At 31.9% G+C, this 26,184-nt stretch overlaps 1 protein-coding gene across 1 annotated transcript; it reads left to right on the top strand.

Moving 5' to 3' along the window:
• Window positions 1–25,974, top strand: LOC134721463 (uncharacterized). The gene is made up of 5 exons (XM_063584509.1): window positions 1–101; window positions 9,743–10,080; window positions 12,313–12,668; window positions 20,300–20,520; window positions 21,605–25,974. Exons 1-5 carry the CDS (start codon window positions 99–101, stop codon window positions 22,064–22,066), a joined length of 1,380 nt encoding a protein of 459 aa, XP_063440579.1. The 5' UTR covers window positions 1–98; the 3' UTR covers window positions 22,067–25,974.
• The last annotated feature ends 210 nt before the right edge of the window (window positions 25,975–26,184 follow it).

The raw sequence follows: 26,184 nt of genomic DNA, 5'->3' as shown, positions 1-26,184 counted from the left end.
TTTTTGTTGAAAACGAAAGTACATACCACCCGAATCGTTTCTGTGTCTGGAAGTCATTTTCATAAACAGAGTATATCTTGCTGTAAAAATAAGTTTTTATGGTAAAAAACTTAAGATACATACCGTGTCTTCATTTTATGAGATCTTCGAACTGCCGATTTGAAAAAGTTTTAAAGTTTAAGGAAATTTGCACAAACAGCTGATAGAAGTAATCTTTATAAAACTGACTAAGCGGGGTCATAAGAAGAAATTCGAGTTATATTTTGTAGGCGACATATATGTAGTCTCATCTTTACATTCCAATCAGATACATTATATATTTGCCTGTATTTTTGTGAAAACGAAAGTAGATACCAGAATTTACCAGAGTCATTTGGAAGTAATTCTCATAAGGCACTGGCTACAATTAAGTTGAAATGTAACAATAATTAAATAGTTATCTTTACATTATAGAACACTAATTGCCAGAAAGATGGGTTTTCAACTTGGGTTAGGAACCAATGAATAACGAAAGTAACAATAATATATTCATGATATTTGGGTCTACCGTTCACACAGTGTAGATACTATTCTGTACGCTATCCGGAAGTCGCGATTTTCGAAGCGAGGATTTCAAACTGGCTAACAGAACGGTTTTGTTTTGGTGCTTTTTCTCATCATTTTTTTACTCCTATATCTATACAGTGCTTTGCACATCTTAAATGTATGTATAACATCATAAATATGAGTAACTGTAACAAAAACATGCAGTAGAATATAAAATATTCGCGTGCATCACACCAACTTCATAGAAAAAAGTGAAATCGATTGACAATTTTGCTCTCGTAGTACAAAGCAAATAATCTTTTATTGCGAATATTTGCATCAGTTTACAGTAAAATATATACTGTTTCAATATTCCTACCGTATTTAAGTAGAATGTTCGTATTTCAAATAAAAAAATATGCTTTCCTTGAGGATCCCAAAATAAATTACTGTACGATCAGTCTAAAACTGACTGTATTCTAGTAGCGATTTCAGATTTTTTGTCTGTATGACCAGTCGTGATTTTGAAGAAAAAAACAACAACAAATGGAAGTTTTTAACGACCTTGACTGAAAAACAACGGCAATTTGAAGGTTTATACGTGTCTATGTGATATTATGATTGTGTCCATGGAACTATATATAACGTGTAATTTCTTTCATCAGACAATACAAATATATTTCTGATGATTTTTGTAGACGGCAAATGAATTTTTGTTCCGTCAGTCTTACTTAAAATCAAATGCCTAAAAAGCAATGCAGTTATCTGTTTAACTTTTACATTTTTAAAGACTATTTACACCGTCTACCGTTGATCAATTGGTGATTACATACATCAAGCCTGTCTCTTTTAAAATGACAAAAAATAAATAGAGAAAGCTTTGTTAAAAAACTTTAGGTATTGAGGAAAGAATTAACGAAATTATACCCCGCCACTTCTATAGTCCATGTTTTGGAAAAAAATAAACCACCAGAAAAACTAAATTATAGGTGCACAGGGACATCATTTAATAACGAATATGAGAAAGTTTTATTAATACTAGTATATGGTAGTTTTTGAAAGTTGCGTATAGTAAGCGGGTACCACCCAATAAGGTAATGGAAAAGTCCATATCATGGAAATAAAAAACTGATGATTTTTCGAAAAAAACAAAATAAGAGGTACACAATTGAATTAAATGATAAGGAATCTGAAAAAAAAGATTCATTAAGTTATGACAAGTGTCTGAAGGAAGTTGTGGATATAAAATAGGTACGCCCAATATAAGGTTATGACAAAGTCCGTATTTACGATAGAGAAACATCAAAAATATTTTTACAAAATATTCGAAATAGAAGGTCCATAGTACATTAATAGATTACAAATGGAGCAATTTTAGAAAAGTTTAACAATTGGTTTTGGAGGTCACGGTTTGAAATTTCTGATGGGTGCCCCCATATAATGCAATGTTTAAGTCCGTATCTTATATAAAGAGTATCTTATATAAAGAGACCCCATAAAATATTTTTAATAAAATAAGAAATACATTCCTTTTTTAATATAAATAAGGCCGTGAATTTTCTCATTTGAATTGTTTTACATTGTAATTTCGGGGCTTTTTATAGCCGACTCTGTGGTATTGGCTTTGCTTATTGTTGAAGGCCATACGGTGACCTATATTTGTTAATATCTGTGTCATTTTGATCTCTTGTGAACGGTTGTCTCATTGGCAATCATACCGCATCTTTTTTTTTTTTTTTTTTATATTTATGATACGGAATCCGAGAAAAAAATGATTAATAGTTATACCTGTGACGGATTCAAGAAAATTGGGATCCGGCGGTTTGAAACTCTTTTTTTTTTTTTTTTTTTAACTTTCAATGCATTTGTATGGGAACATATATTTGGAATCCTCTTTTCTCCTGGATTTAACCCCCTCTCCATTTAAAAATGTCTGGAAACCCCAATGTATATTAAGTGGTTTGTGAGGAGATGCGCTTGCAAAACCGGCGAAACTGGCATGTTGTACCGGTCCAACGGACGAACGGAAAGACGGACTTCATTATCACTATAAACCATCGCTTTACAAAGGGGTGTACAATTGAGTGTGAAAGAGACAGATCTACATCCAAAACAAAGTGAAGGAACTGTGATCAATTATAGGCTACAGTACGGCCTCGAATGTTTGTAAATTCATGCATTTTTATATAGTAACAATTAAATCTGTGTGTTTGTACAATTTTAAGTATAACGGAGGACATTTCTGAAACTTCAATAAACAAACAAACCTTCTTCTTATTTCAGCCACATGCAAACATCCTTATACTTAATGTAGTAAGTCGAGTACACCCTATCAAGCTAAAACATGTTTGAAAAGTTTACAGGATGTGTATTTATTAAAATATATTTGTGTTATTTAGAAAAATGCCATCTTCTAATGTATCGTAAATAACTTTGAATCACTACTAGAATACAGTGAAATAACGACTGATCATACAGTTTCAAAATATACAAGCGAGACTGATCGTACAGTTAGAAATTCAAACAAGTGTAATTTTCTTATTTCTGGCTTCAAAGATCTGGCTGAAACTTTTACCACCACTTAAAATACACTTTATCTAGTAAACTAAGTCTGGATTTTACGTTAATTTGTACAGTAAGAGTGCAAAAAGATTGTTTTTAGGTTCACCAACTGATTTTCCTTAGTGATGCACTTGAAAATCTCTTAATTAAGGCAAATATACGAATAATGAATGTGCTAAATTTAATTATAAACCATTTGTGAGTATCGATGTCAGCTGAATTAATCATTAAGCAATGTACAGATGAACATCTTACCGTTTAATATAGTATATCCGACAAATTTAAATGTGATCCAAAAAGTTATCGCTTCGAAAATCGCGACTTCCGGAAAGCGTACAGAATAGTATCTACACTGTGGTTCATTCTTACAGTGTTTTATCATGTTTATTGTTACATTAATGCACTTCAAAATATGTTGAGACTAGTTATATGTATTGAAATACTACTTGAAAACTTGTAAACACTGTAATGCTACAATGTTAAATGATGATTGACTAAAACATGTAAAACATGCGTTGCATACATTTTTTTATAAATTATATTTTTAATTTTATTTACAATTAAGGCCATCTCTTAATTTACAATGATCTACACAATGAAATTCATGTTCTATAGGTATACACATTTTGGGTGAAACCAGTCTTTGTATGCTTCACATCATGTGATGCAGTAATGTGAAGACTAAACAATCAATTGCTCTGCAATATCCCCTTTAAGTTCATCTGACCTAAAACGTCTGTTGTCCGTCTTTTGTTGTATGTAAACTTTAAAAAAAATCTTCTCCTCTGAAACTACAAACTAAGGGGCCAAATTTAACCAAACTTGGCCATAATCATCATCAGTCTGCACCAAAAACTTTTTCAACTACTAGTCCGAAGACCAATATTCTGACATTTTTCTTATTAGTCCAAACAAAGTTTACAAAAACTTACTAGTCTGAATAAAATTTTACTAGTCTGGGGCATCGGACTGGTGGCTAACCATGCAGACTGCATCATTGGGGTATCTAGTTTAAACTAGAGGCTCTAAAGAGCCTGTGTCGCTCACCTTGGTCTATGTGAATATTAAAAAAAGGACACAGATGGATTCATGACAAAATTGTGTTTTGATGAGGGTGATGTGTCTTACTTTACTAAACATTCTTGCTGCTTACAATCATCTCTATCTATAATGAACGTGGCCGAGTAGTTTCATTGGAAAATAAGGTTTAAGTGAAAATTTACAAATTTTGACTATAAAGAGCATAAAACTCCTTAGGGGGTCAATTGACCATTTTGGTCATGATGACTTATTTTTAGGTCTTACTTTGCAGTACATTAGTGCTGTTCACAGTTTATCTCTATCTATAATAATATTCAAGATAATAACAAAAAATGACCAAATTTCCTTAAAATTACCAATTAAAGGCCAGCAACCTAACAACCTGTGTTCCGATTCATTTGAAATTTCCAGAACAGATAGATCTTGACTGGATTAACGATTTCACCTCCTTTTAGATTTGCTCTAAATGCTTTAGTTTTTGAGTTATAAGCAATAAATGCATTTTACCCATACGTTCAATTTTTAGCCATGGCGGCCATCTTGGTTGGTTGCACAAGTTGCCGGACACATTTTTTTTAACTAGATACCCCAAGGATGATTATGGCCAAGCTTGGTTTAATTTGACCCAGTAGTTTCAGAGGAGAAGATTTTTCTAAAAGATTACTAATTTACGAGAAATGGTTAAAAATTTAATATAAAGGGCAATAACTCCTAATCAGGTCAACTGATCATTTTATCTTACTTTGCTGAACATTATTGCTGTTAACAGTCTATCTCTATCTATAATAATATGGGGACGAAGTCCCCAATAACAGTAGAAAAATCAATAAAAAAAAAAAAAAAAAACAACAACATTGTACTAACATGACTAATGAACTCAAAATCGTTCAATTTTTTGATGTCATGTTTTGAATTCCCGCATCTGTGCCGAAATATACAATGTACCTCCTTTTTCCGGTCTCGTTTGTATGAAACTTTGAGTAAAACATATATTTATCAGTCTAGTATAATATAGGAAGGAACGCAATACCAATTTCATTTTTCATTTTTAATAATTCCTTGATATGAAAAAACACTACTTGACGATAGCGTTTCTTTGTTTACATTGCATATGGCATCATAATTCAAATAACGTCACAACTAAAATCCCTAACAATAGTTCGACCCAATATCGGAACTATACGGTATTTCCGTTTCTTTTTTTTAACAAATATTAAAGTTACAAAAAAAATATTCATACAGATTTCGTCCCCACTTACAGGTAATGCCTGCCTCATATTATTCAAGATAATAACCAAAAAAAGGAAAATTTCCTTAAAATTACCAATTCAGGGGCAGCAACCTAACAACAAATTGTTGGATTCATCTGAAAATTTCAGGGCAGATAGAACTTGACCTAATAAACAATTTTCCTGCAATCAGATATATATGCTCTAAATGCTTTGGTTTTTAAGTTATGAGCCAAAAACTGCATTTTACCCATATGTTCTATTTTTAGCACACCTGGCCCAAAGGGCCATGTGAGCTTTTCTTATCACTTTGTGTCCGGTTTCCTTCGTCGTCCCTCCTCACCGTCATCCGTGGTCGTCTGTCGTAATTAGCTTTTACAAAAATCTTCTCCTCTGAAACTACTGGGCTAAATTTATCCAAACTTTGCCACAATCATCATTAGGGTATCTATTTAAAAAATCATGTGATGTGACCCGGCCAACCAACCAAGATGGCTGCAATGGCTAAAAATAGAACAGAGGGGGTAAAATGTAGATTTTGGCTTATATAACTCTGCATGAAACCAAAGCATAAATTTTCAGACAAATCAGACAACAGGTAAAGATCTATCTATCATAATCAATTTTTAGCTCACCTAAACCAAAGGGCCAAGTGAGCTTTTCTCATCACTTTGTGTCGGGCGTTGTCTAACTTCTCTCGTTGACGTTGTCCATCGTGGTTAGCTTTTACAAAAATCTTCTCCACTGAATTACTACTTGGCCAAATTAAACCAAACTTGGCCACAATCATCGTAATCAAAGCAATAGGCTATAAAACATCACCAGGCGCTGTTAATTATGTGTATTGATATATACTATATTTTCATCATTGGGGTATCTAGCTGAAAAAATGTGTGGCGTGACAAACTAACCATCCAAGATGGCCGCCATGGCTAAAAATAGAACATAGGTGTAAAATGTAGATTTTGGCTGATAACTCTGAAACCAAAGCATAAAGAGCAAATCTGACAATGGATATAATTATTAGTCAGGTAAAGATCTATCTGCCCTGAAATTTTCAGACAAATCAGACAACCGATTGTTGGGTTGCTGCCCCTGAATTTTCAATTTTAAGGAAATTATACAGTTTTTTGGCTATTATCTTGAATATTATTATAGATTGAGATAAACTGTAAACAGCAATAATGTTCAGCAAAGTAAAGAGTTATTGCCCTTTATAGTCATTTTTTATCAATTTTCTGTATTTTTTTCTAATCTTTTACAAAAACCTTCTCTAAAACTACTGATCCAAATTTAAACATACTTGGCCATAATCATCATTGAGGTATCTAGTTTGAAAAATATGTGCGGTGACCCTGCCAACCAAAGATGGCCGCCATGGCAAAAAATAGTACATGAGGGAGAAATGTAAATTTTGGCTCATATCTCTGAAACCAAAGCACTATAGAGCAAATCTGACGGGTTTAAACTATTTAAAATCAATCTTCCATGAATTTGCAGACAAAACAGACAACCTGTTGTTGGGTTGCTGCCCCAGAATTATTTTTAAGACAGACAGCTAGATACCATAAACATACTACGTATACACAAGCCAGAGTCTGAGCTTGATTTGCTATATGATATAAAAACTAAACTGACGAAAAAAGGTCATTTATTCAAAATCATAAAATGCAAAAAATACCTTTTGCAAATAAAACATTTGACATAAAAGTTCATATTTAATATGAAATAATAATACATAATTACTACAAAATTACATTAACTAATATCATGTCAATTGAATAAATGACAAAGAATAGCAAAGGTGGGGAGAAAAACCTGCCACAAATCCACTCTTTGGCTGAAAGAGTGGATCTGAAATCCACTCTAAAAACATATATCAAACACATATCACTTTATTATGTTAAACGTTTCCACATTTAGCAAATATATTAAAAGTTCCTATTTTCGTATACCAAGATATTACTTTTAAATTATCTCTTACTGGTAAAAATGATTAAAGCTGTAAATCTTATTCCGACCAGGATCACAGCAATTAAATTACAATAGAATCTCAGTTACAATGTAAGTATGATTCAGAATTCATATTTCTTCTTACATCCAGACATTTAAATATAGAATCCTTTATATATTTTAGTACAGACAAATAGTACTTTGATTATCTGAAACTATATTTTAAATTTTGAACAAATTGTTTGATAAGAATCACAAGTTAACACATCAAATGCTGATGATAAAAGGAAGTGACCACAATGCACTTACATGTGAACTTGTGCTGACCCGCAATGCCATTGACCAATAAGAAAGATGATATCTGGTCATGCATGGGTCATAAAAGAAATTTCTCTGCACGTGAAAACAAGTTATCTAATTTCAACAATTTATCGTTTAATTAAGTAGGACACTGACTGACCCTTTGACCAGACTAGAGACATTTTACATTTACAGTAATAATAGCTCACTCTTTTATTTAAGTCGGTTAGTAATAACCAATTAAACAGAATTATCTTCGCTGCTGTCTTAAATTATTTTATTCCGCTTAATTTTCAATTAGCAAATAAATCTGGTTTTAAGGAAATTTAACAGTTTTTATACGACCGCAAAATTTTAAATTTTTTTCGTCGTATATTGCTGTCGTCTTCGTCCGAATACTTTTAGTTTGCGCACTCTAACTTTAGTAAAAGTGAATAGAAATCTATGAAATTTTAACAAAAGGTTTATAACCACAAAAGGAAGGTTGGTATTGATTTGGGGAGTTTTTACCCTAACATTTTAGGAATTAGGGGCCAAAAAGGGACCAAATAAGCATTTTTCTTGGTTTTCGCACAAAAACTTTAGTATAAGGAAATAGAAATCTATGAAATTTAAACACAAGGTTTTATATATGACCACAAAAGGAAGGTTGGTATTGATTTTGGGAGTTTTGGTCCTAACAGTTTAGAAATTAGGGGCCAAAAAGGGATCTAAATAAGCATTTTTCTTGGTTTTCACACCATAGCTTTAGTATAAGTAAAGAGAAATCTATGAAATTTTAACACAAGGTTTATAACCACAAAAGGAAGGTAGGTATTGATTTTGAGAGTTTTTACCCTAACATTTTGGAATTGAGGGCCAAAAAGGGCCCAAATAAGCATTTTTCTTGTTTTTTTGCACCATAACTTTAGTTTAAGGAAATAGAAATCTATGAAATTTAAACACAAGGTTTATGACCACAAAAGGAAGGTTGGTATTGATTTTGGGAGTTTTGGTCTTAACAGTTTAGAAATAAAGGGCCAAAAAGGGATCCAAATAAGCATTTTTCTTGGTTTTCACACCATAACTTTAGTATAAGGGGGGGGGGGTTTCTGATCCTGGATCCGACTTATTGTTTTGTCAGTTTTCCTGTATCCCACATGTACTTGCACTATGTAAGTAAGGCCGCAATTAAAATAATTTTGGTTTGCCCAAACCCTACTCAAAGGTTGAGACAGTGGGTAGGTAGGTATTAGGCTTTTTTTTTTCTTTCAAAAAGAGAAATTGAAGTATCGTGTGATTATTAGTCTTCATGCCTATCTGATTAAGAAAAACTTCTTCAAATCAGGACAATAAAAGAATTTGAGTAGGCAGGCTTTTTCTGGGTAGGTAGCATTTGGGCAAACAAACCTATTCTTTTTTATGGCCTAAGCAATTCTCATTTTTTTCTAATTTCCTGCTTCCCACTAGACTTCATTTTCCATTTTCCAGGCACCATAATTTGACTTTCACATGTCACGCTTACTAAAAATCCGCCATCCCATGTCAGTCTTAGACCCTAATAAAACTAACTTCAGTAACTGTGAGTTCTCAGGGCTTTGTATCTGTCTGCCTATATCAATTGAGTTGGAGCATTTGCAACTGAATTTTACAGTTTGTTCTAATGTGTTGTTTGAGCCACTGATTCAGGTTGGGGTTTGTTGAGCACTCCCATAGGGGGATCCAGGGGGGGGGGGGGGGGGGGGTTTGGTTGATTATTTAGGGAATCACTGAAGCATGACTGGAGCGGACCCTTCTTTTGGAAAAGTTCTGGATCCGCCACTGACTCCCAAACATGTATAACTCCACCAACTTCTATATGTGCCTGGACTATGTGTAACTATAGTCTAGAGTCTGTAGTACAGTTTTTAATATGTCTGTCACATTTGTTTTTATACATTGTTTTGTTATAAATTGGACTGATAGTTTTTCCAGGGCATTTTATAACTGACTAAGGTATGGGTTGTTCTCATTGTTGAAGGATGTACAGTGTCTATAATTGTTTATTAGCACTTCATTTTAATTCTGGTGGACAGTTGTTTCATTGGCAATCATACCACATCTACTCATTTGTATATCTGATTTGTCTATAATATGTATATATATATTTCTAGATGGCATCACTCAGTGAAGATACCTATGAGGGTTCAAGAGGGAAGACAGAAGATTCAGACAGTGATATAGATATAGGTAGCCTCCTAGGGATAGATTCTACAAAGAGAAAAGGCTGGGATAACAAACAGAAGCTGATTAAGATTTGTCAAAAAGAGGTCGGTACCATATCGAGTGGAAAAAGACCATTGAATATTGCAATCATTGGTTCACATGGATGTGGAAAATCTTCTCTTCTTAATACTATATATGCCAGCTTTAATGATGAAAAATGGAAAGAAATAGCTGAGAGTGGAAGCTTTGGTGGATTGGGTAAACAGGTTTCACAAGAATTGATCAGGTATTATATAGTCCTTCACAAAGCAGTTTCTAAGTGCAAATGAAAGTAAACATGGTAAATATTTAATCATGTTAATGGAGGGGGCAAAGTTTACTCCATGGATGTCTTTCTGTATGTTTGTCTGTTAGTGCAACCCTATATCAATACACCCAAAATAGACAACTTTCAAGTTCTATGCACTTTTGTCAAAAACTCTGGTTTTAGTAAACGTCCTTTGTGTGTTTAGGGGCGTCGTCACTTCCCTTCAAATGTTGAGCGAGTGGTTGGAAAACTATAATTCTATATTGTATAAATTATTCGGCAAATTGAATTCTCAAAATTGACAGTCAAAACTGCTGTCATTAGGGAATTGTCAGTAAGTACCTACAGAGCAACTATTATTTCTAGTTTATCCTGCACAATGACAATCACTAAGACGCTTGATGAACATAAATAGTGCAGGGATACAGGCGACCCCCTCTATCTGGTAAATGACGTCATAAAGGCGTGCATAATTGATGAGTTTTTGCCGGTGACGGATGAACTTGAGAGTGGTCTATTGGTTTTCCTTCTTAAACCTAAGTCTGCCTCAACTAAATGTTTTAAATCTTATACACAATTCTAATTACATATACTACAAAACACAGATCATTTTTGAATTTTGGTGGTTTCACTTTTACCTTTCTAGAGTTATAGCCCTTGAAAATTTTCCATTCTCTAACTTAAGTTTGCCTCAACCCAATGTTATGAATTTTATATGTTATTCTTATTAACACAAAACAAAGGTCAAGTATGAATTTCGGTGTTGATAATTTTTATACGACTGCAAAAATTTAAAAAAATATTGGATGTATATTGGTATCCTGGTAGCGTCGTCGTCTTCCTTCGTCAGTGTCATCCAAAGACAGATGGTTTCCAATGATAACTTAAGTATAAGTATACAAAAACATGTATATAAATCAATAAAATTTTAATACAAGGTTTATAACTACTAAAGGAAGATTGGGATTGATTTTGGGGGTTATGGGTCATCAAATTGAATTATTGGAGTTCTTTGATATATTTTAAAAATTTAAATTATTGGAGTTCTTTGATATGCTGAATCTAACTTTGTATTTAGATTTTTAATTTAGGGTCCTGTTTCAAATTGATCTACATTTAGGTCCAAAGGGTTTATAACTACTAAAGGAAGATTGGGATTGATTTTGGGGGTTATGGGTCATCAAATTGAATTATTGGAGTTCTTTGATATATCAAAAATTTAAATTATTGGAGTTCTTTGATATGCTGAAGCTAACTTTGTATTTAAATTTTTAATTTAGGGTCCTGTTTCAAATTGATCTACATTTAGGTCCAAAGGGCACAATGAAGGGTTCAAAATTTAATTTAGTTTGAATTTAACAAAAAATGAATTCTAGGGGTTCGATATGCTGAATCTAAACATGCATTAGATTTTTAATTATGGACCCAGTTTTCAAGTTGGTCTAGATTAGGCTCCAAAAATAACCTTTGTTTGATTTCAACAAAAATTGAACATATGGGGTTCTTTGATATGCTAAATCTATTATAACCATTTATTTAGATTTGGGATATTGGACCATAATATGTAAATTTAATATTTCTTAAATTCCATTAGACCACATTCATTCTGTGTCAGAAACCTATGCTGTGCCAAATATTTAATCACAATTTAAATTCAGAGCTGTATCAAGCTTAATGAATCTTGTGTCCATAGTTGCCCCAAGTGTTCAGAGTTAGACTTCTGTGGTCATATCAAGCTACCCCCTGCTAAGCATTTTATTCTGTTCTTAGACTAGTGTTATACCCCCTTAGAATTTGAAAAATTGCTGAATATGATGTTTCCATTCTCCTACTTAATTATATATCTTAAACCAAATGTTATGAAACTTATACAGTATGCTTATTACCACAAAACGCAAATCAAGTTTAAATTTGGGTAGCATCATGTTTACTGTTCATGAATTATGTCCCTTTATAAAGTTATATATATGCAAACAGTGACATCATCCTTGTCCTATTTTGTTTTTGACTGAAAAACTCTCAAGATAGTATTTCTTGCTATTTAAAAGATAAAAATTACATATAAACTAGTGTTTTGAGGAATGGGTAATAATTGTTAGCTTTCTCAGTAAATTTTCTTATTTTCTTTTTTTTGATAAGTCAAGATTATAAAATAAAAAAATAAAAATAAGTTGACAGCTGTTAATGTAATAAGGTTGATTTTTTTTTCAGTTATAAAAAAAAGAAATACTACGTCAGGAAGGGAGAAAACGAGGAGGATGATGATTTAGATGATGTCTTAATGCCAACATTTATTGATATGAAAGGCTTTGAAGACCAGAATGATGAGTTTACCAAAGAGATATTGAAAATTGTCTTCTTTGGAAAAATGGAGGAAGGTGAAAAATTATCAAATGTTTTACAACACTACAAAGACTATGGCTTATATGGTTTAAAAGAGAAATATGGTCAGCGAGAGGAATATTTAGTGGTAGATCGAATTATATTTGTGTGTTCTGGAGACCCTGATACTCCCCTTCCAACCCAGTTAATGGCATGTGTGACTGAGATTGCTCATGGTGTAAGAGGTATGTAGCTACAATTATGATGTTTATTTATAAGTCAAATATTTTATTGAAATATGCAAGTTTGTTCAACTTGCAACATTAATCTTGAAAGCTGTATGACACAAGGGATGATTTAGTCACTCAGCATTGCGAAAATGATTTCCGGATATCACAGGATAATCTTGAGAAAATACCAGAGCAATATTGAGATATCCTTATCGTGAGATAGGAAAAAAACATGGAATGGTATTGGAATAAGGATATTCCAGGGATATCCAGAGACATCCAGACCATAAATATCATTGTTAAGAATCCTTTTATAATCTTGTGATCAGGATTCATCGGGTTCTGGTCTCAGGAAATTATTCTGATGTCAGGATATAAAGATTTGCTTGCATTGAGTTGTCCAAAAGATCATGAAAGTCTAAAATACAGTAATTGATAATGATATGACAGATTTTTGTATAGGGCAAAGATAAATTGACCTAGTTTTTGACAGGCAATATTAAACTTTATATTTTTTATATTAGTGATGTCAACTTGGTGAAGATTTAATAATCAAGTACTCAATGGATTTACAGAGCGATACTTGAGTAATCGCTCTGTAAAACATTACAAATTTGAAACACAAAATTCTATTTGATGTATCGTGGGTAGTTATCTTATGAATGATAAACCCTCAAAATAATTACCTATAGGACTAAACAATATCATGAATATATAGTTTAAGGAATTTTATACCATTTAATAGACCATTTATAATTTATTTGCTAATTATGTAAACTGGCATTCTAATGCAACAACGTTTGTAATGTTCATTTTGATTGGATAGCGTCACTTATTTACATGGCATCAATTGACAATTAATGCTATGGGACTAACGTGCAATCGCAGACGGCATATGACAGATTTTAAATACATGTTTTAACGTTGTTTTCTGACAGTTTCATTAGAATGGAGATAACAATATTGTCTTTTAAGCTCCGACGGCATCAATTGGGGATTTGATGGTCGCAATTTAATACCCGTTTACTGTCTACGCTAACGGGTCGCTAGTAAACTTAATTTGCGACCATCAAATCCCCAATTGATGCCGTCCGAGTTTAAAATACAATACAGTTATCTTCTAAATAATCTAATTATGTCATTAATTCTAGAATATCTATCGAAAAATTAATATAAAAAGCATACACCAAAACATTTTGTGGTTCTGGTTAAAACCTTCTAAACAATGGAAATCCATCCTATGACCTAATGTTATTTTCATTTTAGTGTACGGACAATGGGATTACCCATAGTTGTTTGGATTCAGAAAGGGCGAATTAAATTATCAAATTTTAGGAAAAATTATCTCACCAAGTCCAATTATTAATTCCAAGTAAAACAATAGTTAAGCAAATATTATCCCCCTTTGTCAAAGTATATACCCTTAGTTGAACAATGATTAAGAAAAAAATTCTCTCCCCTATATTCAAATCATTAAAAAAAATGTGATTTATGAATAAGCCTATAATTACCATTATTTAGAAAACAACAATTTTGACAAAAATATAAGATAATTTACATTTAGTAATTTAGCAAATGTATCATGAAAAATTTGTTTAAAAATCTCTATAGCTAGTTATATCTAACATGTCTAATTTAAATGCCAAAAACAAAGTACAAAGTGGTAAAATAAGCTAAATGATTTAGGCGAGTGACATTCAGACCTAAAAAATATTTTTAATGCACCTATCTAACACACGGCTAAATTATATATCTTTGGAAAGGGGAAAATGTGTAGAATGCATTTCACCCGGTCATAAAAGTGAAATATGGTGCACATTTTTTTAAATCCGGGTCAAAGGTCAGACGCGAAAATTATCGAAAATCACATCATTTTAGATTTATGAATTAATTTGAATCAGCAGGGTTACAAAATATATTTTATTTTACTTCATACAACATAATAATGTTGTTTGTCCGATTAAAAATTACATACATGACATACGCTGTATGCAAGAACGGTTATTGACGTCATTTTGACGTTTCTACTCTGATATCAGAATACGATTCTTTTGGCAAGATATGAACAAATACGAATGAATTTGGCATTAAAAATACTATTTTATGTTGCAATGTTTGTTCTAGCGTGCGCAATAATGATGTTTGTTCAAAGATACAAGTGTAAAAGTGAGATAATTATCTAAATACAATGGTGTCAAAAGTAGACGTTTTTGTCGCTTCAACTATAAAGAGGGCCTCCTGTTTGTGTAAAGCCTACCAACCACGTCAAGGTCGGAGACCGTCTGGCAGGATATTTTTTTAATTTCTGTTTATATTTTTCTATTTGTAAAATAATTTTAGGGTACACCAAAGTTGTGTTTTAATCTTAAAAGTGTTCATGTCCATCTCTTGGAACACAATGTAAAAAAAATAATTACAAAATGCGACATTTCATCTCGCGATTTATTTACATTAAAACTCATTTTTTAGAATTTAAATCAAATCTTAAGAACTTCCTCTTCTTCGTCATCGTCAGGGCTCTGTTGGCTTGTCAATATATTACAACAGAGATCGCTTCCCTGGCAAGGACATAGTTCTAAACAACAAAGGTTTTGTTCAACACAAACACATTCTCTACTGCAATTTTTTTTTCCTTTGCAAGAACAAATTAAATCCTAAAGAAAGTCTGATGACATAAGTCCAGTGAATAGAACTGGGGTTGGACCATTGCAACTTTTTTTCCAACCGTATTCATAGGGTGAACCTATTGGCGGCTTTGCCTGATGTGATGTCATCCATATCTTTGTTTGAATGCTGGCTCTTAGAACATGTTGTTTAAATGAAGATTCGCTTGGTGGAAGGCGAACAAGAGAGCAGTCTTGTGCCTGATATTCATATATATGATGAAATCATAATCTTTCAGTCAGTTTAATTGAAGTCTGGAGCTGGCATGTCAGTTAACTGCTAGTAGTCTGTTGTTATTTATATATTATTGTCATTTTGTTTATTTTCTTTGGTTACATCTTTTGACATCAGACTCGAACTTCTCTTGAACTGAATTTTAATGTGCGTATTGATATGCTTTTACTTTTCTACATTGGTTAGAGGTATAGGGGGAGGGTTGAGATCTCACAAACATGTTTAAACCCGCCGCATTTTCTTGTGTACAATTTGAAAATTGGTATGGTGTTCATTATCACTGAACTAGTATATATTTGTTTAGGTGCCAGCTGAAGGACACCTCCGGGTGCGGTAATTTCTCGCTACATTGAAGACCTGTTGGTGACCTTCTGCTGTTGATTTTTTATTTGGTCGGGTTGTTGTCTCTTTGACACATTCCCCATTTCCATTCTCAATTTTATTTGCTAGTTGCAAGTCTAACACGTAACTTGTTCAAATCATGGTGACTTGACTTATATTTGCCTTTTGTATCATACAACTTAGATACAAGTTTTCTGGCAACACAGATGGAGGTATCAATATCTGAGTTACCTAGCTGTGATAGACCCGCCAGTTCGGCAGATGACGACTTTAAAAGCTTAAACACAGACTTTTTCCCAATGCCAAAAAGACTTGATGTGGTGTCACAACCAGTAAGAGCATGAGCTGCTGGTAGTATTTCACGGGTAATGTTTGTAAGGGAACTACACAGCTCATGCACTGGGATGTATCGCCTACCATCCTTACCACTAGTGACAGCACCCATGTATAGCCATATCCGTGTTAAGTGCGAGAGTGTGTGTATGTGTGCGTGATTGTCTCTTTTCCACTTTTTATTATAATGTTAATATTTAAATAATATATATTCACATTAGAAGAAAAAAATGTAGTCAATTTTTTGTTGTATATATATATATCAAACCTCTTAACACCATGGTCAGGTGGTGATGTAAAGGGATTGTAAAAGCCTGACTACTGAAAAACAAATAAAAAAAAAAAAATATCCGTGTTAAGCATCCGAGGGAAGTAATGCACAGCGAGAACTAAAACATCAGTGTCAGAACATTTAACAATCGTTCTCCCTCTTACATTACACATCTTAAAGTGTTCGTCAGCATGAAGGGCATGTAAAACTAGTCTTGTGTCGGCTTCCTCTTGTGTGCTAAATAAGCTGGTACAGTCAGTTATTTGATCGTTAGTTATTTTTTTACGATTTCTGGATTTGGGAAAGTGCCTGCCAGAAATAATGTTTGTCCGACAGGCAGTGTGTTTAACTTGCACAATAAGATTTTGAAATAAATTCCCTGATGAAGCAGACCAAAGCTTGTTTATTTCTTTTGTTTGCCAGAATTTTTTTCCAGTCGGGGATACTGCTTCCTTCATTTACATGATAGACCCTGTGTCCACCAGCTGCTTGAGACCGACGTTCCCTTTCAGTCGATTTGATAGAGTCTGGTATGTCATACCTATCAAACACATCTACAATTGTTGATGCCGACTGAAAGAGAGTTGACAGCTGCTTCAAATAGAAATCAAGCAAATCACCAAAACTAGAAAACATTTTCACATCTAACGAATAGCCATGCCATCCCTAATCACAACCGTGAGTGATGGGTCAAATGCTGGAAGATTAAAAGATGGACATATTTCGCGTTCAAGCTCATGTGCAAGATCAGATTTAACACATTTTCGCATCGTTCCATCGACATGAAAAAGAGAAGTGGGTATGGGTCCAATAGGGAAAGAGAGCAATTTTTCAACGGTAACATCATCTCTGCATTTCGTCAGTGCTAGTACTATGAGCTCTGGGTTGATGTTACCTTGAACTGTCTCACCTGATCTGCATTTTAACTTTGTTTTTTTGTTCATATCTGAAAACGTCTTTATATTAGAGCGTTGAATGGGCCCATAGAAGCTTCTATTCAAATTCAACAAAGGCACTTTCATGCTCTGACTTTAAAGGTTCTTCAATTTCAAATTTAATTGGATTTCTCAACAAATATTTTGTGATGCAAGCTGAGTGGTATAAAGCATTTAGAGCAAACATCTCTGATTTTATTTTCAAAACCATTTCACTGTCGGATATATTTTTGCAGTACGCATAATGCATTGGATTCTTTCGGCCGATGATATCTTGCGTAATTTTTTTATCTTGCCTAAACGATTTGTATTTACAAAATATGCAAACCATCCGATCTATCTCAGGCAATCTAGATCGTGTCAATATGGTAGACTGAGTATCATCTTTGCACAAGCCTTAGGGTATTTTTGTACAGGAAGATGTAGATTGTCCTGTTGAATTTTTGTCTGCAAATGTGGTCAAATTTTGTTTACTTGTAAATGCTTTATAACAGCTTTTATGATATTTTATTCCATCAAGTGGTGCTTCCTCGACCGTTTTGTATTCATCAACAAGTCTCCTATAAACGGTGTCCTTCCTTTTATTTACGGCAGAAAGAAAGTTGTTTTTCCCTTTGCAGCTGGAAAACATAGCCGCTCTGTCGTAAATACTTGACAAACGATACATCGTTGCCAGTCAATGGACAGTCTGCCTTTTTAGCAGCAGGAGGGGTTAGTTTAACAGGAATACACGTCAAGTTTGACATTGTCCGGAAAAATACTAGAGTTGTTCCCGTTAATTATTTTTCTATTACTGTGTCACAATAACTGAGGTATATTTAACTAATACTTATCAAATACCTCTATAAAACACTATTTTTTTTAATGTAATAAATTCATTAATTTTACATCCTTTATTCAATCAATTTAAGAAATTTATATTTCAATTGGTATCGTGAGTTTTGTCAAATTGACATGCTCCTTCTTCACGAATAAATGATTATAATATACAGGTGAAGAAATGAAAACGGACAAAATGAATTCCGTAATTGCGGTGGAATATTGATGAGTGCGTAAAAATGCAAAAAATACAGAAAAATACAGCTAAAACAATATGTATCAAATTAGTTATGAACTAAGAATAATTATTAGATATGATTCAGCTTTAAAATAAGATCAAATAAGAAAAAAACCACTGAAAGAAATAGAAAAGAAGTGGTCGGTTTTTATACGACCGCAAAATTTGAAAAAAATTTCGTCGTATATTGCTATCACGTTGGCGTCGTCGTCTGCGTCGTCGTTGTCGTTGTCGTTGTCGTCGTCGTCGTCCGAATACTTTTAGTTTTCGCACTCTAACTTTAGTAAAAGTGAATAGAAATCTATGAAATTTTAACACAAGGTTTATGACCACAAAAGGAAGGTTGGTATTGATTTTGGGAGTTTTGGTCCCAATATTTTAGGAATTAGGGGCCAAAAAGGGCCCAAATAAGCATTTTCTTGGTTTTCGCACTATAACTTTAGTTTATGTTAATAGAAATCTATGAAATTCTGACACAAGGTTTATGACCACAAAAGAAAGGTTGGGATTGATTTTGGGAGTTTTGGTTTCAACAGTTTAGGAATAAAGGGCCAAAAAAGAGTCCAAATAAGCATTATTCTTGGTTTTCGCACAATAACTTTAGTTAAAGTAAATAGAAATCAATGAAATTTAAACACAATGTTTATGACCACAAAAGGAAGGTTGGTATTGATTTTGGGAGTTTAGGTTCGAACAGTTTAGGAATTAGGGGCCAAAAAGGGACCCAAATAAGCATTTTTCTTGGTTTTCGCACCATAATTCGTTAGTATGAGTAAATAGAAATCTATAATATTTAAACACAAGGTTTATGACCATAAAAGGAAGGTTGGTATTGATTTTGGGAGTTTTGGTCCCAACAGGTTAGGAATAAGGGGCCCAAAGGGTCCAAAATTCAACTTTGTTTTATCATGTTTATTTCATCAAAATTGAATAATTGGGGTTCTTTGATATGCCGATTCTAACTGTGTATGTAGATTCTTAACTTTTGGTCCCGTTTTCATAGGATTAATATTCAACAGCATAGTGAATTGCTCTAAGAGAAAACAAAAATTTTAAGTTCATTAGAACACATTCATTCTGTGTCAGAAACCTATGCTGTGTCAACTATTTAATCACAATCCAAATTTAGAGCTGAATCCAGCTTGAATGTTGTGTCCATACTTGCCCTAACCGTTCAGGGTTCAACCTCTGCGGTCGTATAAAGCTACGCCCTGCGGAGCATCTGGTTGAAATAATGACAAAATTGTTACAAAAATGATTTTTTTTATGCAAAAAAACACAATATTATTTTTTATAAACTATTTGATAATACTTAAATATGCAATGCGCTAAAAATCAATGCATTTCATTTATAAAAAAAGAGAAGTTTAAAACTATTAATTTACGTTGAAATACAGGTGGTAACTTTTAATTTTGAAAAGATTTCTCGATTTTAGATCAATTTTTACAAAAATTGCACCGTACGATTTTTTTACGACCAGGCAAAAAATGAAATTTCGGATATTCATCTATCACTTGTAAAAAATTCAGCCGTGTGTTAGGTGGGTGCATTAAAGTGGTTAACTAGACGTCTTTTCTAAAAATGTCACTCGCCTAATTTAAGTGATTCACAAAATGTTGAAAGACTTACTCTACAATTTATTTCACTCAACATGAAGACGAGAACAGGTACCTGATATAAATCTTATTGAAAATTATATTAAGTAAACATTAATGAGGTCATTAATATTGCAAAACATACACATATGATCAAAGTACATTGTATTACTGATATTAATAGTAAAATCACCTTATAAAATTGTATGTTTAGGTATTCCAATATTTGGTGTTATGACAAAAGCTGACAAGTTTAATGGAAGAACCAATACAAAAGTGGAGAAGAGAGAGACTGAATTCAGAAAACATCTTGGAATACCGAAAAATCGCTTCGCTAGGTTGAAGAATTATTGTGAAGATATCGATAAGAAAATGGATTATATGTTTTCAGTCGTACCCCAGATTGATGTTCATGCTCTTAAACTGATGACACAGGTTAGTGGTTTACTGTAAATTCTAACATTATTGCGTGCATTTTTTATTGTGATATTGTCATTCAAGACTAAAATGCAATTTGAATTTTTACGATATTGAGAAAAATCCTGTTTGATTCATATAAAAGTTTCAAAACAAGAGTTAAAATTATTCATTGTTATTGCGCTTATAATCCTGTCGCATTTTTCACAATAATTTAAACATGGCAATAATTTCTGAATTACAGTATATATTTTGATTCATAGCACAGATTGATGGTCTTATAATGTTCTTTAACTGATGACAAAGGTTAGGTGCCTGATTAGTCTAGGAATAGTAATGTATTAAAACCAAAGAAGTGTTTGATTTTAATGTTGAATAAATCCAGTTTTAGAAGAAAAAAGTATGTTTTTGAAATGATTCATAAATAACATTTGTTTCTGCTAACTTTTTTTTTTAAATCTTTAAATCTTTTTTTTTGCATTTTACTCTTATTGAATAAAAAATATAAGAAGAATCTACATCAGTCCACCCTTCCACCATCCCCTTACCATCCCCTTCTGTAAACAAGTAAAATTTGGTTTACTGTGCAACACTTTAGTAGTTACAAGGCAATATTTACTCAATTGGAACACAGATATCCCCTTTGTTTTACTGATATTGTTTTGTGGAAATAATGATTTTTTAAAGGAACGTTGCATGTCAAAATCATGTTTATTAATTAAAACAACACACTTAAATGTATATATATATCCAAATTATAAAAAAGTATAACACAAACAATTTAAAGTCATAAGCTTGATAATATGTATCTTTGTTTTGTGTGTATATTAGTCTGACGCCATCTGATAAGCTATCGAGTTGACTGCTAAGGGTCATATCAGCAATATAAACATGAATACAGAAATATAAATAGATAACAAACTCATGCAATTGGATTTTCTAGGTATGTTTCATTTAATAGATGAAAAGTAAATGCTGATCATCATTTTACTTATTTTATTTATTACTTTAATACTTTTGATAATTCAGGTATCATAAAAAAGATAATAATGATAAGGAGTACATGTCATGTGAATACAATAACAATAATTTTATATTACAGGTTTTCAGTAATGCATTGGAAGTTACAAACTCTGAAGCCCGTCCAGGTTATTTCTCTCCACAAACAGATATACCAGGTGAATCTAAAGAAGGGGCAAAGCCAGTTCCACCACAAAGACAACCAGGTCCTAGACAAGTCCCTGGAATAGGAGGTCAACCACCAGCATCATCAGGACTTGGCTTTGCAAGCTTATTGCTTCTGATCACTATCCAGGTGCTTTTTATGGCCATACTACTGCATTTTTGCATGAAGCCTGTTATATCAGAGGAAAAACTCAACAAGATCTGTGCAAATTACGACTTCATTAAGTCAAAACATGATGCTACCATTGATGGCCTCAACGAGTTATGTGAAAATAAAGTGGACATTTTGAAACCTCCAATTTATCTATTGGGTGGGGGGATAGTGTTTGTTATAGTTGTTCTTCCGATCGTGCTTTATTCTTTCATAGCTAAAAAATAGAAATAAGTGAACTTTTATTATACCTTCACAATGACGATCTTTCCAGGATTTTATAAATAGCTTACAATATGTTTTAAAGGGTTGATGAAAGGGAAAATCTTAACACTTGAATTTTTAACAGCTGTTGAAAAAAAATTGGAATTTATTTTGAACTATTAATCTCAATTCCAATAACAAAAAACATGAATCATCTATTAATGCATAGTATAGTAAGTATACTTCAAATTCAGATTTGTGGGTGCACTGTTTTTTGGGATTGTTGAGCAATGATCAAAACTATTGAGCTTACTTATTTGTAATTACAGGAAACGTTGTTGAGATAAAAAAATTTGGAAACATAATCATTTAAATTATTAATAATTTAAAAACAATTATTAGTTAATTTACAATAGTTAATGAAATGTCTTTATATTTTTTATGGTGTGTTGAATTATGGCAAATATATGGCAAAAGAAAATTCCGATCTTTTAAAAAGTTTAGCCAAAATATTCTTGATCATTTGTTAAACCTATCATTTGGTTTAAAAAAAAAGTAAGTTACTATGGAAGCACTAATCAACACCAATATCTATATGCCTCAACATATTATGTCTTTAAAAAATATAGTTTTTAGCTCAAATGTTTGTGATGACCATTTGACTACAAATAAAGATGACAAAATCTGTAAAAACAATGTTCTGCAATATGCATTATAGAACATGTATAATATAATCATTATTTATTGGATGTATTTGAAAGAGTTCTTGAAAATAAGTGTTCAACCCCTGTAAATGCATAAATGGGAAGAACTCAAGTTTAAAATAATCATAATTGGACATTAAAAAATTCCAATAACTTATGATTTGCAATTTGTTTCTAAATTTCTTAGCAATCACATAAAACAATTTTTATTTTTGAATTGTATTAAAAGCTTTTTTTTCATTATATTATTGGATTATTGGGTTGTAAAAGCATTGAAGCACATTTTGTTTGCAGTGCCTCACTAAAGTTAGCACATGATCAATGCTTTTGAATTATCCTAAAATGAAATTGAAAAATGATTCTTATAATCACTTTAATTCTTTAACAATTTTAAATAACTAGTATTGTCAAGTTTTTTTGGTTTTTTTCCAATGCATTGTTGTGATTTTGTTGTGGGAAGCACATGTATTTATGAATGTTGCATTTTTCTTGAGAAATCGAATATATATGTGTCAAAAAAACAAATTCCTATGAAACATACATGTTATGTAATTATTACAAAATGGAATGATGATATGACATGATATGATGTTTATTTACTATTTTGATTGATTATTGAACTGATTATTAAAAATAACCATCAAGAACTAGCACAATAGTGTTAGAAGTTGTATTAAACAGCAACCAATCAATCAAGGTGTTGATAAACAAGACAAAATCAAAAGGTTAATATGTTTTTTCAATATAGGATAAAGTGAAAACGTGATACTAATTTCTTATTTTTTTTATATCTATATTTATGATAGCATATGTATTATACAATTTTTATATGTTGAAGGATTCCATTTAAAACTTGAGCTCTTATAGCCTAGAGTTTTCTCCCAGTACAGTGCAGTTAACTTATATAAATGCAGTGGAGTTATCAAATTGTCATTAGTTATAAAATAATTCAGGGCTCACCACACTAGTCGAAATGTGTGACTATGTCTCCCTAGATTTACTCATTTTGCTCTAGAGAAGCTCCAGGGAGAAATTGATGTTGCCCTAAATTTCAGAAAAAAATCCCTAACTTCATTAGCTAAATATTTCAGCTATACTTTTAACATTTAACAATGAATGGACTTCTCTTATTAATGCATTAATATTTAAAACTAAATACCTGTATGAAGGATAATTGGAAGTTTTTTAGCAGTACCTGTATATAATTAATCTCCTTTCACAAATTAAATGTTTCTCTTGGTTCTCCTTAAAAAGATGAATAGAAAGCAAGTTTGAAATGCTTTACTTTAAAAGTACAGGTAAAAAGTTAGGTCCAAGTTTACATACTGCAATTTAAATACATAATTATTACACTTTTTGCTCAGTGATCATGTTTCTTTAGCATTTTTTTATGTTGGCATCAGAATTAAGGTTGGAATGTTATTCTTATCGTTTTACTAAGCTCATCAGTCTTTTGTTCTGTCATGTATTTTGTAAATATAATATAGCCATTCTTTATTATTTTTAAGCAGAATTTAATAACCAGTTCCTCATTGTAAATACCTTTGTTTTTTCAATGATTTTCAAATAGAATTTGCTGTTTCTCTGTTTGTGTAAATGCATTTGAAGAAGTAAAAGAGGGATTGCTATTCAGCACAGATACAGAATAAAATGTCTGGGTGCAGAAACATTGTATTCCTGTGGATTCAGTTACCGTTTGAATTAAATTATTTAAAGCTGGCTCACGTGTCAATTAAATCAAAAGCAGGATAAATAATCTTATCAAATGAATATATTTTCTCCCTGAATATGCACATAATTTGCAACTGGACATTAATCTGACAGTTATTTATTCATTCAGCAAGTTTGAATTTGTCATAATCTGAATTAATCATTTTAGTAAGTGAATTTTTGTAGTTTACTTTACATAACAAAATATATATATTGCATATTTTATCTTATATAGTTATGTCTGTTTAGGTTGTATACAAGATTTATATTCAAAATTAAAAAGAAATCTCTCACTGTTTGGAAAGAAAAAAACATTCAATGGTGTCACCTACTTTCTTGTGAAAAGTAGTTGTTATGAGTCTTCTTATCATTGCTTTTTTGTGTGTTAATAACACAGAACCTCATAACATGTTAACTAACTATTTATATAGAAGATCCCTTATTGTTTGTAAATTCTGTAAAGTATATGGGGTTTTGTGCAAATTGCAAATCCCTAATTATGCTAATGATACTTGTGTACAAATGTGTAAAAACATTATTTATTCAATAAAGTAACATCTCAGAGTTGGTATGGTCGCATTTAAATATATTGATACAACAGAAGAAGATTTCTCACCTTTTTTTTGCTTTTACTGTTTTTTTTATGAAGTATTTTGTGTTGTTATACCCCACCTACAATAGAAAAGGGGCATTATGTTTTCTGGTCTATGGGTCTGTTCGTCCGTACATTCATCCCTTCGTCCGTTCGTCCCACTTCAGGTTAAAGTATTTTTCCTAATTTCACGGTCCACTGAACATAGAAAATGATAATGCGAGTAGGGCATCCTTGTACTATGGACACATTCGCATTTACTATAATTCAAAGAATAATATGTTCATTATAATAAGTCAAATATTGTGATATGAATTTACTTATGTAATTAATTAAAAGATAAGATGCATGTGCCTTAAAGATAAGGAAAATGTTGTTGTATATGCTTGTCAGTAATCAAAATGCTAGGGCTCAGAATGTATAAAGCTCATTATTTGCCCCCTCAAATATCAAAATTAGTTAAGCTCTGAATTTCAGGCAAATTTATAATTGCTTTATTGCATGTTAAAGAAGATGATACAATGTGTACCAATATCTACATAATTGATCATAATTGACACTACAATTTTATAGACATGTCAACATACTCAGATTTAGTCAAAAATAGGAACTACAGTGTATACAAAAAAAGATGTGTGGTTTTGCCAAGATAATTGAGTTGAGTAATGGTATTAAAAAAAACATAAGTCCATTTGGTGGTTTTTTTTTTAAATTGTTTAGGAGGTATATTGGAAGGTAAATGAAAGTATCTATAATTTCTGATCAGTGCAATAATGAATTATGCTGGCATTATTGCGAGCAATATTTCCTTGAAGGCATTTAAAATTATATTTTTGTGTGGATAATATCATGATTTATGTAATTTAAAAATGTTAACTATTTTAATAATTGTGTTTAAAAAAATAAGCATTGGATTGACAGATTGATAAACAATTGTTATTTATTTAAGTTTAATAATTTTAATATTTATTTCTATATTGACTGTGTAACAATATTAACCTGTTGAAATGTATTGTATAATTTTATGAATTGTTTTTTCGTTATAAATCTAACAGCATTTACTTAATAAATTTTAATTTTTGGTATTATTTCTACTTCAATAGGGTTTTACCCTTGTCTGTCTGTTTCTGTTCTCT

The sequence above is a fragment of the Mytilus trossulus genome, chromosome 6 (assembly GCF_036588685.1).
Source record: "Mytilus trossulus isolate FHL-02 chromosome 6, PNRI_Mtr1.1.1.hap1, whole genome shotgun sequence".
Classification (NCBI taxonomy): Eukaryota; Metazoa; Mollusca; class Bivalvia; order Mytilida; family Mytilidae; genus Mytilus; species Mytilus trossulus.
The sequence above is the reverse complement of the archived record's forward strand: the minus strand, read 5'-3'. Positions and strand labels throughout refer to the sequence as shown.

Bases quoted from the DNA above. Each gene is read 5' to 3' on its own strand.
- LOC134721463 (XM_063584509.1), top strand. The intron at 12,669-20,299 runs GTATGTAGCTAC...TTGTATGTTTAG, and splicing joins GATTGCTCATGGTGTAAGAG to GTATTCCAATATTTGGTGTT. The intron at 20,521-21,604 runs GTTAGTGGTTTA...TTTATATTACAG, and splicing joins CTCTTAAACTGATGACACAG to GTTTTCAGTAATGCATTGGA.